The sequence below is a fragment of the Puma concolor genome, chromosome C1 (assembly GCF_028749965.1).
Source record: "Puma concolor isolate L17-30 chromosome C1, mPumCon1.1.hap2, whole genome shotgun sequence".
Lineage (NCBI taxonomy): Eukaryota > Metazoa > Chordata > Mammalia > Carnivora > Felidae > Puma > Puma concolor.
The window spans coordinates 221149022-221163593 of NC_141674.1; the positions used below are offsets into that span (position 1 = coordinate 221149022).

At 59.7% G+C, this 14572-nt stretch overlaps 1 protein-coding gene across 9 annotated transcripts in view; it reads right to left on the reverse strand.

The window, feature by feature from the left end:
- Nucleotides 1–2333: 2333 nt before the first annotated feature.
- HDAC4 (histone deacetylase 4) overlaps nt 2334–14572 on the reverse strand; it is a 288003-nt gene continuing 275764 nt past the window's right edge. For all 9 annotated transcript variants that reach the window (XM_086720110.1, XM_086720109.1, XM_086720108.1 and 6 more), the window contains 3 exons: nt 4019–4103; nt 3447–3588; nt 2334–3070 (listed from right to left, as the gene is read on the reverse strand). In XM_086720110.1, coding sequence (XP_086576236.1) covers nt 3031–3070; nt 3447–3588; nt 4019–4103 — 267 coding nt within the window. In that variant the 3' untranslated portion in view covers nt 2334–3030. The remainder of the gene's footprint in view (nt 3071–3446; nt 3589–4018; nt 4104–14572) is intronic.

Here is a 14572-nt window from a genome sequence, read left to right on the forward strand (position 1 = left end):
GCCTTTGCAAAGGAAGAAAAAGGCTAAATTAGGCGCAAGGACCGGAGAGGGGAGATGGGAGGCGCCCCCCACCCCCCTCGGCGCGGGGGTCCTGCACACCCTGGCGGCTGGCGGCGGGGAAGGGCCGAGTGTGTCTTCAAAGAAAAGAAAAGGCTACACGGTAATGCTTTAAGCACATCTGTGGGGCTGGGGCGCGCGGACACAGCAGCCGCGCCCCCCAGGCCTCTCTGCCGAGGGGTCTCCCCGCAGGAGACGGGGAGCAAGCCCCCCTCGGACGGCTCCCTGACCCAGTCACTGTAAAAAGCGTGAGATGACCTCTTCCTCTCCGAGAGCCGGGGCCGGCCGGCGGCAGGGGGGGAGGGGGGGGGCCCGTGGGCCGTGCGGAGCAGGGCCCCAGTTGGCCACGGGCCGCTCCGCACCGGCCCGGATGGCCCGGCTGGCTCCCGAGCACCGGCTCCTCCCGCCAAGGTGGGCTGGGCCCCGCAGCAAGGAGGGGCCGGCGGGAGGGGGCGCAGTCACACCTGCCCCAAGACCTTTCTGTCCTACTCTCAGGCCGCTGTCCTGGACCTGACCACCAACGTCCCCGGGACCGAGCCAACCTAAGAATCTGGATTCGCTGGGTCAGGAGTCCGCCTGCATCAGTGTCTCAGAAGCTACCCTGTGAATGCGACCAGACTCCGAAGCGTGGCTTGGGGCTCCCTCCTGACGGGAGCGCCGTGCCTGAACTCTCCCCGCGGCTCTGAACTCACTACATGCTTTGGAATGAAACTGGTGTCTTCAAGTGCTGAAAAATAAGTTACCAGTAAAAAGTGACGGTCAGTTACTGTCCGAGACAAAAAGAGCAAAGACTGGCTGCCCTGGTCAGGAATCTGTGCTGTCCCTGCAGGCTCGCCAGGCGGCGGGGGCCCCTAGGCTCCCGCAGCCACAGGCTCCAAAATCCGGGGCCTGCTGCTTTTGGCCGGCCCCCGGCCGTGTGGCCGCGGCGGAAAAACCCAGAACAGGTGTGGGCCTCACTCCGGCCCCATGCATTTTGCTGACATGCTTTAAAAGGTCTTTGGAAAACTGAATTTAAAATCCTATCCTGACAACGTGGCCAGGCAAGTTGAAACAGGAGTTTCATGAGTGCTGACGGCCCGAGGCGTCTGGCAAGTGACCCTGCGATCCTCCCCGCGCGGCTGCCGAGGGGAAAACACAGCACCCCCTGTAACACTACCGGTGTGGAGGGAAGAAAAGCCCCTCGCTAATGGGCGCAGCCGTGGGGGGCGGGGCTGGGACAGCCAGTCACGGCCAGGAGCCTGCACGCCAACCCCCCCCACCTCGAGCTCACTTTCTGAAAACAAACCGAGGGCAGTTCCGTGCACCGCAGCAAACTGCTCGCTGTACGAAAATAAACAACAATGAAAATAATAATAAAAAAAAAACCTTTAAAAGTTAAAAAAAAAAATGTACAAGCAGGAATTTAGAAAGAAAAAAGGTTTAGACATTATTACCATTCAGGAAACTGCTAAATGGTGAGAACAAAATGTAAAATTCACAAAACAATGCTTATTCAGGATCTCCTTGTGGAAAATTCATACAAAAATCAACAGCAAATGTCTATCCTTTGCTATAAAAACTCATTAGGTAAATATGTGCGAGGAGGCTCGGACCAGGAGGGTCCCGTCCGGAAAGAGAGGGAAGGACAGCTCACACCCGAGGGCAGCCGTCCAGTGGCGGACTCGTTGGCGATCTGGAAGCTATCCAATCTGGAATTCAAAAATACGTTGAGTTTCAAACTAGATCCCTTTCCGTAAGCACCTTGATGTCTAGTCCACACGTCATTCATTCGCCAGGGACCTTTACGACCTGCATTTATTATATATATATACTTTTTCTATAAATGCATTATAAATATTTTATCAAGATTTCATAAGAATCAAGTTTCTTAGCTTGGAATACATTGGAATATATATTATACATATATATATTTATTTATACCTAAAACTTAAGCAATACTTCATGCTACTTGCTTTTAATGAAAAGCATTCCGATCGTAACACTGGAAGTGAGCCTAGGACATGCTTCACAACCAAATGGAGATGCTCAATTGTTAAATGACGTACGAGAAAAGAACACTTTGGATTCATTTAAAATTTGTCGGACTTCAAAACCCCCAACAGTATTTGCCACTTTGCTGGAACTACCTGCACGTCTCTTAAACAGCACTAAAGCAAAACAGGGGCCACGGGACGGCAGCCCCCCCCCCCCTCACCAGCAGCGCCCCCCCACCCTGGCCAGCACGCAGCGGCCTCGGGGCGCGTGGGCCACCCCCCCTCCCCCGCCAGGCCCGAAACTGTCCCACCGATTCCTGCTGTTTATTTTTTCTTAAGGCATTGTTCCTCAGACTTCAGAAAACCCAGCCACAAAAATCCATCAGAGCAATAAAAAAAAGGCACAAACTCGCATCTTCCGATGGCTTTGAGAGAGCAAAGCCGGGTCCCGCAGGCTCACGTTCCTGCGCGTGTCCACTCCGCCCCCCCCCCGCCCGGCCGCAGACCCCGCCGCTGCGGGCCACGGAGGCGGCCGGGGCCTAGAGAACGTTCTCGTTAAAGAAAAAAAGAAGCTACGGGATGAGTTGAGTGGTTTACACGGAGACTGTGGAATTGTGGGTGATAATCAACTGTAAGCACCAGTTTTAATCGAGTCCGTTTTGTGTTATCAGATCTTTGACTTCCGTTTTCCTTCCCTCGTGGCGTCGAAGTGGGCGGCTGTGCCGCGAGCCGCACGGGCCTCCCTCCTCCGCGGCTTCCCTCCGGGAGCCGAGAGCCTGGCCGCGTGTGTGTCCATGTGTCTGCGCGGCCGGCGTCTGTCCCGGTTCCGCGCAACGCTGCCCGCCCGGGGGGGGGCCCGGGGGCCGGGCAGGGAGGGCTCCCCGCTGCCGCTCACGCCCTGGCCAGAGATCGCGGGCAGGCCGCAGAGAAACAGGAGCTGTTCTTGGCGGAGCTTCAAGACAGGGACAAACAGACGAGAGAACCGCAGCTCCGGGGGAGGCTACAGGGGCAGCTCCTCTTCCATGGGCTCCTCGTCCGGTCTGCGGCGGCACCCCGGGGGGAGCAGGGGTGCGGCGGGCACGGCAGAGGGAGAGAGAAGCGGGGAGGGTCGGGGGGGTGCCCACCTGCTGCCCGCTCCGTGCTCCCTGTGCCCCTGCCCCCCAAGGGCGGTCGCGGCGGGCCCCCCGCTCCCGAGTGAAGGGTCTCCAAGTGCTTCTCTGGGTCTTTGGCGCCGTTAAGAGCTGGCCGTGCGCGTGGGGACCCCCGCCCTCCACCCCTCCGGGGCAGGCCCGGTGCGTAAGGCAGGGCCTGCGGGAGAAACCACGCGCCTCAGACACAAGGGCCAGGTCTGGGGCGGTGTGCAGAAGGGGGCACAGTTCCCGGGGGGGCCCGCCGGGCCAGGGCGGAGGCGCTCACCTCTTCTCCGCGGGCTTCACGCCCACGGACAGCGAGGCCATGGCGGTGACGGTCTCGGCTTCCTCGTTCTCGCACTTCTGGGCCTCTACCAGAGAGTGTCCCACCGTGGAGCAGAGGCGCGGCAGGGAGCGCCAGTACTGGCCTGGGGCAAGGGAAGAGCTGTTACCGGGAGTCACCCGCCTTCCCGGGGTCTCGAGCCGCGCTCCTCCCGGGCGCCTTGAAGAGCACCCCTCTCGCGGGACAGAAGCCGGGGTACCCCCTGGCTCACAAACGCTGGGCTCCCCCACACTGCCAGCCAAGTCCTCGGGAGTGGGGCCTCCCCGCCGACTCGGGCACTGCCCGTGCGAAGGGGCCTCCCATACAGACCCTCTGAGATGGGCGGGGGGCGGTGGGCCTAAGGGACCCCCTCAGCGTTTGTTGGCACACAGGGGCTTCCCAGCAGGGAGGCTGGCGGGGACCCAGTGTCTGCACAGGGAGTGCAGGGCGTAGCCTGCCCGCAAGACAGTCCGGGTGATGTGGGTCAGCCCGTGCCCCCGGGAGGTTCCTGCTGAGAGCTGGCCCAGGCAACTCACTGTGGATTTCTATGACTTTCTCCATGGACCGGACAGCGTTAGCATTGGGTCTCTGCTGCAGAACCTTTTCCGGGAGAGGATCAAGCTAGAAAAAAAAATCGAAACACACTGTGAATACAGATATAGCCCCATGTGTGTTGAAGCGGGACGCTCAAAGTCAGCACCTGTTTGCTGAGCGTACTTGCTAACAGAGAAGAGGAAAAACCCAAATATATCTTTGCTATTTACTGTACGATTTTTGTTTAACATTTTTTTTTTCAACGTTTATTTATTTTTGAGAGAGAGAGAGACAGAGCATGGGCAGGGGAGGGGCAGAGAGAGAGGGAGACACAGAATCGGAAGCAGGCTCCAGGCTCTGAGCCGTCGGCACAGAGCCCGATGCGGGGCTCGAGCTCACGGACTATGAGATCGTGACCTGAGCCGAAGTCGGACGCTTAACCGACTGAGCCACCCAGGTGCCCCTATACGATTTTTGTTTTAAACAAAGGTAGATTTTTTTTCTTAAGGATCGTAAGATCAAGACCTGAGCTGAAGTCGGACACCTGCCCCTAGAGTTATTTTCTTTAGGGTAATTTTTGTAGGAGACCGTCCGGTCTACTTGTGAGTTGCTGCGTCGGGAGGCACCGTGTCGACGAGTGGCTGGTGTACAAGACCTGGGGCCTCCTGGGACACTGCACCACAGGCTCATCAGTAGGGGAAAGCATGGCTACTTTTCGGAAATACTGCTTTCATGTCCCTAGTCTTACAAAGAATGCCTGAACGCCCCATTGACGATGTTCTTCCAAAAATGGGGAAAGGGTAAAAGGAAGAAAAGTGAACAGAATCTCTCAGAGGGGAGGGACCTTTTGCTGCAAGATTTTCCTTCAGTGCAGGCAGCAGAAGATAATCAGGAAAGAAACACAAGACAACCAGAGGGGCCACAGGGCAGACTGGAGCGTCCCCAACATGACAACCAAGCACGCTGGTTCAAATGCATCACGAAAACACAAAAGTAATTCTAAAAAACTTTAAAGGATTAGACAAGCCTTTAAAATGCAGGGAGATGTGCTGGGTTCCAGAAGGAAGCAGAACCTGCCCAGGGCAGTCACACGTCCTGGGACAGCCCCCCAACCCCCCGAAGATGAGCTGGCCTCACGTGGACAACTGCAGGGCAGGATTTGGTTCTTGGCCTGGGCTCTGCGGAGAAGGGACACAGCCCCCTGAGAATCAGCCCGGTTTACAGGCCGCTGCTTGCAGTGCTCAGGTGCCTGGCAGAGCAGCCGCAGACCCTCTCGTGAGGACTGCGTCCCCAAAGCAGGCCGCCGACCAGGAATGCCAGCTCAGTTCCTTGAGTGCCCAGTCAAAACATCGTAAGACAGAGGTCAGCCAGCGTGGACTGGGGTCAGGAGAACAAGCTCTTGCACATCACTGTCCAGCAGAGGGCACCAGGCTCCTTGGGGAAATGGAATTTTCCAAGGTTGGTGCAGGGCAGGGCTGAGAAGGGCCTGGTGGTCTCGAGGGACCAGATGGCAGGTGGTGCCGACAGGATGCGCACGAGGCCCATCGGGAGGGAGACACACAGGGGGTACTGAACTTCACACAGAGCATGAACGTGTCCAGGAGTCCATACCGATGGAAAAAGCGATTGAACAAATCGATGGGGGGGGGTGGGGAGGAGACATGTTCCTGAAGAGGGATTTCAATAACTTCTGCACACGCCCCCTCTCCAAGACGTGGAGTTTCACACTTTCCCATCTGTCCCCTCGAGTGTGAGTTGAGCCCCTCTTCCCGACATCCACCACAGAGCACGTGTGGAAGTGGAGAAAGGGGACTTCACACAAGGCTCACGGTTCACTTCGGCAGAGATAAGGCCCGGGGAAGGCACTGTCCTGGACAGAAGCAGGGGGGCACCTGACCCCGCGGTCTTTTTCCCCTGTCCAATCATGAGGAAAAACCAGGCAAATATCAATTGAAGGACATTCTACAAAACACCTGAGTAGCATTCTTCGATTGCCAAAAATTGTCAACGTTTCAAAAATGACAACCAAGGGAAGCTTGAGAGGCCCCCACAGCCCAGAGAGGGTAAGGACAGGGCATGGCTGGTCGCACGGTGGGGTCCCGCATGGAGCCCGATGCGGGAGGGGCAGTCGTGGGAAGGCGAGCGAATGCTGGGCGTGTTTGGGCATGAGCAGTGCCGTCCAGGGTTGGCTCCCAGGCTGAGGTCAGATGGGCTGAGAGGAAACCGTCCGAAGGGTCAGCTATCCAGGATTAAACTGATAACCTGGAAGCAACAGCAGAAGGGGTGGCCTGAATGCACCAGGGACGAGGGGAGCGGGCAGAGGGGAAGGGCTGCGTTCATCTGCTCAGTGTCCAGGGGGTGGGGAGGGGTCGTTAGGGGCGCCCACGGCCGAGGCGTCTCCAGGACTGACTGACGGGAAGGATCCCCCGTCCAGAAGGGGGGATGAGACCCGAGCAGGAAGAATCATACGAGACACCCACCCCTGTGCACACCAGTGAGGCTGTGCGACATCAGAGACCAGCAGAGAGCTCTGATAGCAGCCGGAGAACACGGTGTGCAAAGGAGCCGGTGAGCCAGGCACTGGCTGCTTCACAGCAAAGAAAGCAACAAGACAGGGTGTGATTGTTTCAGTGTGCCCAGAGAAAGTGACGGCCAACCCAGAGGGGCACCCCTGCTCACTCACGCGTGAGGGTAAAATCACGCCTTTAATAAAAGCAGGCAAACGGGGGAAGGTGACGGCCGTGTCCTTCTCCGGGGACACGTAAGGGGCGTGCTCGTGCTGAAGGCACAGTGGTCCCAGGTGACGGTCTGAGAAGCGAGAAGAAATGAGCAAAGAACGTGAATGCAGGAAAGGCCACAGAAACAGGGACCACAGAACACCACGGGAATGGTGCCATCCCGGCGAAGCTAAAAAAAAAAAGCAAGCAAGAGGCATGAGCTGCCGGTCAGGGATTGCACGTGACCCGGGAGGGGGCTGGAGGGGGGGCTCCCAACAGAGCAAATAAACACGCAGGGCACCAGGCACAGGTCAGTTACGGGAAGCACGTAGCTTTTCTGTACAACCACGTCCAACAGGGTGTCGTTTAGTGCACGGCCCCACTTGGGTCCAGGGGGCAGGGGGAGGGAAGAGGCCACTGACCACATCACGGGTACGTGTTAGTGTGTGTAAAGATCACTACTGGAAACCACAACCGGTTGTGTAGCCCTCCTATGCAGCGGGGGCAGGTGGAACGCGGGGAGCCCCCCGTCAGGTCGTCACGGCGAGAGGAGGCCAGAAGCCGTTGGTGAGAAAGTGCTGCGGAAACCGGGGGAGCGCAGGGCAGGGCGAGATGTGGACGCGAGTCTGGAAAAAGCAGCAGAGCAACAAAGGACATTTAAGGACCAGAGTCTCCACTTAAGGGCCACACCTCGGACTGGCTATAAAAATCAGAATGAGGGGCACCTGGGTGGCGCAGTCGGTTAAGCGTCCGACTTCAGCCAGGTCACGATCTCGTGGTCCGTGAGTTCGAGCCCCACGTCAGGCTCTGGGCTGATGGCTCAGAGCCTGGAGCCTGTTTCCGATTCTGTGTCTCCCTCTCTCTCTGCCCCTCCCCCGTTCATGCTCTGTCTCTCTCTGTCCCAAAAATAAATAAACGTTGAAAAAAAAAATTAAAAAATAAAATAAAATAAAATAAAAATCAGAATGAAATCCAGCCTTATGCTGAGAGAGGAGGGGGCTGGAAGGCAGGAGGAGAGACAGACAAGCCAGAGCAGGAGCCTCAGGACACGGTCAGTGGTCCACACCACGTGCGTGAGCGGGAAACCGTGGCTGGACATAAAGGAGGGCTCTACGAGTGATACAACTTTCGATTCACCGAAAGCACAGGACTTAAAATTTGTACACATTTGGCGAAATTTGCTCAACACGTAGGAGGTGAATGTCGCCAGAACCAAAGTGGGTGGACAGAGGCGCGCCGTGGGAGGAGAGGGTGGCCCGTCTTCCTTAGAAAGAGCAGGCAGAAGTCAACAGAGAAAACCAAATGTGGACGGTACAACAGGCGCGGAGGAGAGGACAGAGCCCAGGGAGACGGGCGGAGGAGGCGTGCTCCTTCAACACACCGGGAGCGTCCCTGCAGCCATACCTCCTGCTCCTGCCAATGCACGAGCCGGAAGAAACCGGTAACAGACGAGAGCTGTGAGCCTTTAGGTTTGGAAATTCGAACAAACAAAAACCCGCACACCCACCAATCACGGGTCAAGGAAGTCATCGACAGAACTCAGGAAATGCTCAGAAATAAAAAGTAATCCAAGTGCCACGTATCCGTCTGAGGCACACACAGGTCAGAAAAAGCAGGTGCTCAGTTTAAGAGGTGAGCGACAGGACAGAGCAGGGCCGGGCAAAGACGTGAAGAAAACACACAGAAAAGGGGCAGAAACATATTCTGGAAAAGAAAAAGGCCACTGGGGCTGAAAGCTGATTCTCTGAAACAACTTAAATGGATGGGTCGTGGCGGGACTGGGCGAGGCCGCCACCCAGGCACAGAAGCGGAGCCGGGAGATGAGGGGGCCACGGCTGGGGTGCCACAGGCAAGAAGAAACCTGGCTGAGGTGGATGAATCTGCTACGGCGTGACCTCCCGGCACTAATTCGAGAAGGGACAGAAGTGACGCAGTCAGTCACCTAGAACTTTCCTGCAAAGGAAACCCAGGGCGCAGGAGAGCCCTCCAGGCAAGAAATTATTCTGATCCTGCACTCGCTCTTCCAGAGGACAGAAAAGGAGAAGATGCCTAAGTGTCCATCTGTCCACCCATCCATCCGTCCAGCTGACCACCCGTCCAATCCCCTGTCCACCCGTCCGTCTTGCCATCCACCCACCCACCCATCCGTCCTATCTTCCCCTCCACGAATAAATGGGAAAACACTGGCCTAGTAGAAAACTGGGCAAAAGCCATGAGCTTCACCAGAGAAGAAAGCATGGGCTGCCAACAGGTCCCCGAGGACAGGCTCGGAACCGGCAGGTGATGAGGAAACGGCCCACCCCGCCTGGGGTGCCATTCGCCCCTCAGGCGGGCAGAGGTCGAACGTCAGAAGGCCGAGTGCCGCCGAGGCCCCGCGCGGGGACTTCGCGGGAACCGCCGACCCGCGACAACCTGTGGGTCCCAGGTGGGGAGATGTGGAATCAGAGCCACAGCGGGACGGTCCCCCCAGCACCCCTTCCCCCTGGCCGGGCCCCCGTGTGCAGACAGCAGCGTCCCCGCGGGCAGCCTGCTTGGCCAGGTCCTGTGTGGACGGCGGTGAGGGGCGGAGCCCGGGCTCCACGCGCCGGGTTCGGGTTTTCACAGCCGCGCAGCCCTGTCTGTCCTGCCCGACTCCAGTATTGTCAGAAACTTCGATCTCCCGCTTTTAAGAGAAAAACGGTTTCAGAAACCCAACTCATTCCGTAAAGTCTCACTCTGACACAGAGGGCTGCATCAGGGCAAGGAAGTCGTGACTGGCTCTGCTCGGGGTGGGAGGCTCCTCACGGCCAGTCTCCGGGGCTGGCTGGCCCTCCAGGGGCTTACGTCACCCTCCCTTCACAACAGCCTCTGCCACCGTCCCCTCCAAGCGCTGCGGTGCGCGTGTCCCTGCGTTGTCCCCACCGCGTTCCCGCGGCGGCTCCCTGTCTCGGGCACCCCAGGGGATCAGCCTGTGGCTCGACTGCGGCCTGGGACTCGTTCTCCGTCCCAGCTCCTGGCGAAGGCTTCTGGAAGGTGAGGTGTCTGCGTGCTTGCATGAGGAGCACACGGGGAGGACATGTCCCCCCCGTGCTGGCTACCTTGTCCCTTCTCTGTCATGAAGTTACGCGGAATTCAGGGGAAAGATCCCAAGAAACCTCGGGGCAAAGCACCGCCCGCGGCGTGGGCTTGCACAGAAGCCCGAGGGGATGCCCCTGGGAAGAGTGGGCGGCTCCTGTGGGGTCTCCGGGAGGAAAGGAGTAAAGGGACAGAAGGGAAGCAAGGTGGCAGCGTGTCGCCGGCGGCACGTGGTTTGCTCCCGTGACGACCGGCGGAGAGCTGCAAGGCCAGCGCGAGGCCGTGCTGAGGGGCAGAGGGTGCCGGCCCAGAGCATCGCCCTGCAGGCTGGCCCCTGGTCAGCTGGGCCCCGAGCAGCCACCCAGCAGCACCCGGCCCCGGGCTCTGTTCCGGGGCCGGAGATGCGAGGCTGCCTGCCTCCAGCCTTGGCGTGGCGACAAAGGGCCGGGAAACGGGAGAAATTTTAGGACTCAGAGTGTTCCCCCTGACCAGTTCCGATTTTGTTCTTTCATTTAGCGGGGGCGGCCCGCTAAGTGCGAACCGCTGTTCTACAAACCCGGGCTACGTCGGTGAACAAAGCACACGCCACCCATCCCCCAGCCTTAGGGTGCCATCCTAGCGATGGGCAGAGACCGCCAGGTGAGCTACAGCCTTACTGGAGGAGTAGATCCAACAGAGAGCAGGGTCGCGGGACACAGGGTGTAGTGGGGGGACTGCCGTGTCCATGCAGCGGCCAGGGTGGTCCTGAGCAGATGCCCTCTGAGCAAAGACCAGGAAGAAGCCGGGAGGGCGAAGCCACGGCGCCCTGGGGACGTGACAGGCGTGGCCGGGCAGGGGGAGGGGGCAGAGTGGTGGAGGGGAGGGCAGGGCAGGCTGGTGTGGGGGTGGGCTGCCCTGTCCACCCTCGGGGCAGCAGTGACCTTTCTGGAGACGGGGCCAGGTGGGGGTGCAGGCATCGGGAGGCTGAGGTGGGGAGCAGAGAAATGGGTGGCGGAACCCCCCCCAACAGAAAGGCCGTCCAACACGAGCGGAGGGAGGGTGGCCCTGTCCCCCACGTGCCAGACTCACGGAGTCCCCGGGCCTTTGTGTCCTGGAAGGGGCGCTCAGCCGGGGAGATGTGTCACTGAGCTCCAAAGCCTCATGCTCACACTGCGGGCCTCCTCTGGGAGACGGCTCTTTTGGGGGGGAGCAAATGGGCCGGCTGTAGACAGGAGACTCCCAAAGCCGCCCTGATGCCTGGGTCTGGAACACTTCAGAAGCACACCTTAAGCTTAGTATTTGAGATGCTGGTCTCAGCACAAGTGAGCAGGAAAACACTCCGTGTCCCACTCTGACGATGACAAACGTCTGGCCCTTGCAGACCGTTCTTGGTCTGGTGACAGCTGTTTAGGGCTTCAGCTCCTGAGTCTTGTTAGGAGGGGAAAGCCTTTTTCTGCTCCACAGTCTGGAAGGGCCGCTCAAGAACCAACAGGTTCCGACGGCCTGAGAAAATGGTGCTCAAGACATCTTGGCAGAACTTGGGTCGTTGCTCGTGCTTTTCCTCACGTGGGAAGATCTGCGTCGGCCGGGAAAACTTCCACGACAGAGGCGCCGGGGCCTGTCCACGGGGGCGCCCGTCCCGTCCATACTGGGAGCCTTTCTCTGGCCCGCACTGGGCCGCCAGAGCCCCTGCGCAGCCACCCGGCCGCGTCGGTCAGCTTGGCAGCCTTCTGGCCCTCGCGGTCTCCTTCCCGCTTCTGAGTCCAGACTGCCGGCACCCAGCAGGCACGCCAGGCCTCCTTCCTGCCAGAGGGTGTCACAGGGGGCCCACCTGTAGCTCTGACCCCCACACCAGGCCCTGGCTGTTCTGCCGGCCCCTCCCGGGCCCAGCTCCCCATAGCAGCGCGCCCGCTAGCAGGCTCCGGCCTCTCTGTTCCCCGAGTGCGGTGGGTCCCTTCTCTTGAGGGAGACTCCAGCCTCCTTGGCCTCAGCAGGGCTGCTCCCCAAGAACAGATTTCAGTCTTCATCCTTCCAAGGACACAGGCACCCTGACCATGCCCCGGGGGGCTCCCTGCCGACCGCCTCCAGAGGGGCCTCCAGGGGCCCTGGGTCGCTGCCTGGTCACTCTTTGAGGCTAAAGGCCCCCGTCACGTGCCAGTGGCATCCTCGGCCAGATCCCTGCCGTCCCCGAGCACGTCCACAGCTGCTCACGGCTGGGGCCCAGGGGGGACGCTCCCCAGGGCTGTCCCCAACTGTGGCTGTTTTGGGGGTCACCTGAGACGTCAGCGGTGGTTCCTCGGCCGTGCCGAGCGTGGGGAGGGCTGCTGTCTGCCCGCTCGGGCTGGGCAGCCGTGGTGTGTGGAACCGTGGCGGGGGCGCGGCCACAACTCCCTAACCGTCTCTGTCAGAGGCCTTTTCCATAGCTCTTCCGGGGAAAACACAAAGGCTTGTAGAACACGAGGGGCTGGTTTCCAGCAAAGTTTTTGAAATGCAAACACAAGCCATAGGAGGACTAAGAACTAGAAATCGCGATTCCTTTTGAGAAAAGGTCAAGGGCTCAGACGCACAGCCAGCACCACCTCTGCTAACCCACAGCCCGGGTGAGGTGGGCTCACCACGTCTGGTCTACACAGCGGGCGGCAGGGCCTGGCAGTGGGGCTCGGGGAGCTTAGTGGGCTCTGGATGGCGCCTGCAGGGGGCTGGGGGACCACGTGTCAGGCCCAGGCAGTGGCCCCATCGTCCTGGGGAAGCAGTGGCTACAGGCTCAGAGCGTCCCCGTGCCTGCAACGTCGCGGAGCCTTCTCGGACAGCTGCTGGTGGCCCCCTCCCCAGGCACGTGCGGGGCAGCCCCCTGGGGGTCCCTCCAGCCGTGCGGAGGACCCGGTCCCGTGTCCTGGGACTGACCCCAGAGAGCTCCCCCGTCTCCCCTCTCCCCGCACCCTTGCCCCGCCTTCTGTCTGGCTCTGTCCTCGTAGCTGTGGCTCCTCCTGGAAGAGGGGGAGTCGTTGAAAACAGCACCCCCCCGAAGGTGAGCCCCGTGAACAGTGTTTCTTGCTGCCAGGGCCGCAGTGGGAGCGTGGCGGTCAGTAACGGAACCTGCCAGACAGGCAGTTCACGGGCCCTGCTCAGCCGCCACCCCGGGAGCGGAACCAGGCAGCCTGCGACCGCGTGGACCCTCATCCTCGCTCTACAAAGGGGGCCAGGGAGGGCCGGCCTGTCACCACACGCCCTTCATCCCACTGTCACGATGACGGGGCGAGGAGGACACTCTGTGCCAGGGCAGGTACAGCTCTCCCCACTTCTAGAACACGGCGTGGGCCTGCCCTTCCAAATGTTGGTCAGCGGGTGACTCGCCACCCTGGCCCCGGTGCACACAATCTGAGATCCTGTGTCCCCCACAAGCGCCTGCTGGCCCCCCCAGATGGTCACTGCGGGCCTGAGGGGGCCTGACTGGGAGCGTGAACACATGTGAGGGCGTGTGCAGGTGAGGGTGCACGTGAGAGAATGAAGATTGGCTGTCAGGCTGTCACTATCTCCCCGTCCCTGTCCCTGTGTGTCTCTGTCCCCATCTCTGTGCCTCTGTCTCTCCTGGTCTCGCTACCTGTCTGTTCCCATCTCTGTGTCTCTCCGTGTCCCCATCTCTCACTCGCAATTGTTGTGACCACTGGGAGTGGTCGCACCGGCTCCTTTCCTAAGCGTGAGGGTGCAACGAGGGGCCAGATCCCCCCACACCTTCCTCGACGTCGGTCTCACCTGACACCCTACCATTCTCCACCGATCTTGGACTTGGGCTGAGTGGCAGCACGTAATTTTGAAATACGCCATGATTAAGCAGAAATTGCCCAGACGAACCCTACCCTTGTGGGGGCCCGTGCCCCGGGCCCCTCACTGCTCCAAGTCCGACCGGAGGCCTCCGTGCCCACCTGCTGGGCTCCCCGCATGTCTGCCTACACTGCTTCCTCTATAATACTTAAGTGGCACATTCAAACGATTTTCCATCGTCAACTGTCACCGATGGTTGCAAATAACCTAAAGCTGGAGCCATCACGTAAAACGGCTCTCAGGAGCAAGGCCGGACTTCAGACGGCGGTCGCCCGGTGGCCCAGGTGACGGTCCAACCGCTTGTCTGCAGGCCGCGGCGGCTGCGTGCCAAACTGTCCCACACACGGAGCATCAGCCCGGAAAGCCCGCAGGGAGGAAGAGCGGGGCTCAGTGCAGCTTCCTTGCAGGAGAAAGACTTTCAAGAGACCTCGATACAACTAGTGCTTAAGGAAAACGTTTTCTTCGTTTTCTTCGTAGAAGGGAAACGCCCAGGGAGCGGGACCGGGCCTGGGCTTTATCGTTGTGTAAAACGACTAGCTGTAACAATCGAAAAGCTTCAGGATGGTCTGAGTATATTACTCAGCTGTTCTTAAACTCTCGCACAAAGTCTGGGGGCGCGGGCTGTTTTCTGTGAAGAAAGGGTGGTGACGTGTGGACATGTTAAAAAGCAGGCCCGTCTTTTATTCCAGAACAGCCCAGCACATTGCTAACAACCTGACCGGAAAGGAGGTCTGCCACCAAGCTCCGTGGTCTACACAGCACGTGTGACAAAAGGCTGTCAGGAGAACACAGAGCCCCCTGAGGCCCACCGCCCACGCCCCACCGCTGGCCACGGCCCGGGCGCCACGGGGCACGTGGAAGCAAGTCCTTCCGGGAGCTGGGTGCCGGTGACTCTGCTCCTCCAGACCCTGAGCCTGGCCATCCAGGGCTGCTGGGCAGGAAGCACGGGAGGGTCTCCACCGCTGCGGTCCTAGGACAGCCCCC